Source organism: Sinocyclocheilus grahami, unplaced genomic scaffold (assembly GCF_001515645.1).
Source record: "Sinocyclocheilus grahami isolate Dianchi unplaced genomic scaffold, SAMN03320097.WGS_v1.1 scaffold1378.1, whole genome shotgun sequence".
Taxonomy (NCBI): domain Eukaryota; kingdom Metazoa; phylum Chordata; class Actinopteri; order Cypriniformes; family Cyprinidae; genus Sinocyclocheilus; species Sinocyclocheilus grahami.
The window spans coordinates 16,618-20,814 of NW_015506557.1; the positions used below are offsets into that span (position 1 = coordinate 16,618).

The 4,197-nt window shown below is 41.3% G+C and overlaps 1 protein-coding gene across 2 annotated transcripts in view; it reads left to right on the forward strand.

Moving 5' to 3' along the window:
- The window catches only part of capzb (capping actin protein of muscle Z-line subunit beta), a 22,752-nt gene that overhangs the window by 10,104 nt on the left and 8,451 nt on the right, over positions 1–4,197 (forward strand). For both annotated transcript variants that reach the window (XM_016255914.1, XM_016255913.1), the window contains exon 2: positions 3,306–3,395. In XM_016255914.1, coding sequence (XP_016111400.1) covers positions 3,306–3,395 — 90 coding nt within the window. The remainder of the gene's footprint in view (positions 1–3,305; positions 3,396–4,197) is intronic.

Below are 4,197 nucleotides of genomic sequence, written 5' to 3' on the forward strand. Positions count from 1 at the left end.
GACCATTGAAAATCATTTGAACTTTGTGTCAGCATTTCATAAATAGAACGAGGCATCAGTTTACTGCATCCAGTGACAACATCACTGATTATAATGGGTTCTATTCTACACCGGATGCAAGCGGTGTGATGTGATAAGCATGAGTTCGTGGCCGGTATAAACACCAGCATTGACTGAGTGGCCGCGATCAGCTCCGGTGGCCGTAACAAAGGCTTTAATGCGCCGCAGATGCGTGCTGGGATGCGCAGATCAGCTCTAGTCTCTTAACGTCACTGAATCTGCTGTTAAACATGAACCATCCATTCATCATATCATCATGCAAAACTGAGAATTAGAATCATTGTTATGTGACGATCAAATATAGGTGTGGGCGGATAATTTGAAGCAGCGGACTCGGGTGAAGTTTGAGCTCATCCGCGCATCTTTACACTACACTGACCTGGGTCGCCAGTAGCAAACAATGGAGGACAAACTAAGTAACTACACCATTCAGAAGTATTTAATCTGCGTTATATGTTCTGTAAATAAAATGTCATATCGGCGGCATATTCGCTGATGCCATTATATCTGCGACAGGCTCCTATCGGCCGATAATTTCAGCTAAACGATATATCGGTCGGGCTCTAGTAAATATCATCATGTCCTCCTGTTTTTTTTTTTTACCGTAATAAAAGTTATAGGAGCATTAAATAGTTAATAAAGAAACTTCATTCTAATGCTCATATTAGTGTTAGCTGCGTTTATGATAATGATGAACTACTCTAATAACAGCGGTGTTCATTTCAATCCGACATTCAAATTAAAATATTGAATAATATTCGTAACAGAAGCGGTGTTTCTCACAGACTTGCACTCTATTTGTGGCGGCATATATATGCAAACTCATGCTCTGCCAGCAGGAGGCGCTTGTAGAGCGGGAGAGATAGCAGTTTCCCCGGTAACGGCTGTAATCAAATAAGCGCTGTTTTTGATGTCGCCGCGTCTCAGTGCTTTTATGAAGAGAGCGCACCTGTGCACCTTTCGGATAGCGCATCAAGAACCGGGTACTCGGTTCCACCGGTACTTAAAAAAAAAACCTGGTACTGTACCGTTTTAATTTTTTTAGTACCGACTTTGTAGACAGTGGGGTTCCTTCAGAAATACAGTGATATAAAAACACCCGCAGCGGGTTTCGACTTTGACACGTGCAGTGCTCATGTTTATTCAACGAAGTCAAAGCCTTTTGGAAAATCTATTTGTGGCGGTGAGTTTTGATATTGTGGCGGGCCGGCACAAATAAATCAATGTATAGGAAACACAAGATCTAAATATTAAAGGGCTCATATGATGCGATTTCAATTGTTCCTTTCTCTTTGGAGTGTTACAAGCTCAGTCATTTGCATGGATTCGAAACTCTACTGCAGTGTTGCTTCAAATAAGTGTTTATTTGAGCTCTTTTGCTGTCATTCGTGTTAATATCAGCATTTAATCATCAGCCAGTCGTCGACCCTCATTGAATCTCCTGTAGTTTGGGTGTTCAGGGCTGCTTTGTTTGGTTTCAGGGTTTTAGTGTCGCAGTGTTTTGACGGATGGAGTTTGAGGTTGGATATTCATGGAGAGAAACAGCTGGTTCTTTTCACTTGTGCTTGAAGTACAGAAACTCCGACTGATGTTTACTAGCGGCTTTAGCAGTGAGTTAGCGAGAGCGCAGATGGCGCTTCCATCAGCGTGTTTAGATGTTCTGCTGGAGCAGACGCTCTCAGACGGCCCGGAGCAGGTGGTTTGGCTCAGGGGTCGCGCCTGCCTGTGACCTTTGACCCCTCACACACACTGAGTAAACGCGGTGTCAGGAGCCGGAGGTGTCGCTGACGCGGAGCCGCTGCGTTCGGGGTGTGTGTTTGTACAGCAGTATGAAGGAGTTTTGTGATGTTTACTCTCGGATGGGAAACTAGAAATAGCCAACAGATGACACGCAGGAAGTTTGAGGACGTTTGTTATTCTTGGCCTAAACTCGTGTTTCCCAGACTAGGGTCTGAGGAGGTTATTATAGCATGACAGCGCTGAATTAACGCAAACAACGGTGATCACTGCTGAGATTCTGATAAATGGCACTCAAATTAGGCATGTTTTTCATGTAACAAATGTAATTTTATTTCATCTTTATTTTAATTAATGAAAAAAATGTGAATAGTGAGTGAGAATAGTTTGTCATTTTAGTTCTTCAACTTAAACTTGAACAAAAGTTAAAATGTTTAAGTTGAAGTATTAACTACTTTTTCATTAATTGAAATAAAGATGAAAAATCTAAATGTTTTATGCTATATTCTTATTTTTATCTAATGTTTTTTGTTCATCTTTATTTATTACTTAATGCGTTTTAGTACTTAAACATATTTTATTTCAGATATTTGACATGGCAACATAATTCTAATTTTTCTTTCAAGTTTTTAACATTTTTTTCCATTAAATTTTTTTAAAATCTTTATTTCAGTTGATGATAAATTGTGAATGTTTTTTGTAATTTTACTTAAACATATTTTATGCCGTGGCCAAATTTCTATTTTTGAAAGGACATATATTTGAGCTAATTTGACATTAAAATTGTGTTGTAATTATATGAAGTGGTATTTTACGTCAAACCCCAACCAAGAGTTTGCTCATCATAATAATGATAACAGTGGATATTAATTGGTAACAATAATAGTGGATAATATACCATATGTTTTAGGGGATTCAGTAAATAAATGTCTGTTTAATTTAAGAGTTGTAAACACTTTTAAAATTGCTGTTCTTTATATTCATAAATATTGTTTAATTATTTTTTATAAGTTTCTTTATTTATTGACTATTTATTTTAATTTGTCATGAAAAAAGCCTTTGCTGATATGGTTTGAGAAAACGTGATTGTTTAATTGTAGTTAATGTTTTTGAAAGAAGTCTCTTCTGCTCATCAAGGCTGCATTTATTTGATCAATAATACAAAACTAATAGTGAAATATTATTACAATGTAAAACAGCTGTTTTCTCTGTGAATCTCTGTTAAAGTGTAATGTATTTCTGTGATGCACAGCTGTATTTTCAGCAGCATTCCTCCAGTCTTCAGTGTCACATGATCTTCAGAAATCAGTATAATATGCTGATCTGCTGCTCGAGAAACATTTCTGATTATTATCAATGTTGAACACAGTCGTGCTGCACAATATTTTTGTGGAAACTGTGATGCATTTTATTTTTCAGGATTCACAGATGAACAGAAAGTTCAGAAGAACAGCATTTATTTGAAATAGAAATCTTTTGTAACATTATGAATGTGTGTTTCTCCGCAGAACGAGCAGCAGTTAGACTGTGCGCTGGACCTGATGAGGCGCTTGCCTCCGCAGCAGATCGAGAAGAACCTCAGCGACCTCATTGACCTGGTGAGTGTGTGTGTGTGCGTGTGAGTGCGTGTGAGTGCGTGTGAGTGCGTGTAAGTGCGTGTGAGTGCGTGTGAGAGTGAGTGTGTGCGTGTGAGTGCGTGTGAGAGTGAGTGTGTGCGTGTGAGAGTGAGTGTGTGCGTGTGTGTGTGAATGAGTGTGTGAGAGTGAGTGTGTGAGAGTGCGCGAGTGAGTGTGTGCGTGCGTGAGAGTGAGTGTGTGCGTGTGTGAGTGAGTGCGTGTGTGAGAGTGAGTGTGAGAGTGAGTGAGTTAGTGAGTGCGTATGTGAATGAGTGTGAGTGCGCGAGTGAGTGTGTGCGTGCGTGAGAGTGAGTGTGTGCGTGTGTGAGTGAGTGCGTGTGTGTGAATGAGTGTGCGTGTGTGAGAGTGAGTGAGTGCGTGCGTGAGAGTGAGTGTGAGAGTGAGTGAGTGAGTGCGTATGTGAATGAGTGTGAGTGTGTGAGTGAGTGAGTGCGTGTGTGTGTGTGTGAATGAGTGTGCGTGTGTGAGTGTGTGTGCGTGCGTGCGTGCGGGAGAGTGAGTGAGTGCGTGTGAGAGAGTGAGTGCGTGTGAGAGAGTGAGTGCGTGTGAGAGAGTGAGTGCGTGTGAGAGAGTGAGTGCGTGTGAGAGAGTGAGTGCGTGAGAGAGAGTGAGTGCGTGTGAGAGAGAGAGAGTGTGCGCGTGTGAGAGAGAGAGAGTGCGCGTGAGAGAGAGAGAGAGTGCGCGTGAGAGAGAGAGAGAGTGCGCGTGAGAGAGAGAGAGAGTGCGCGTGAGAGTGAGAGAGAGAGCGCGCGTGAGAGGGAGA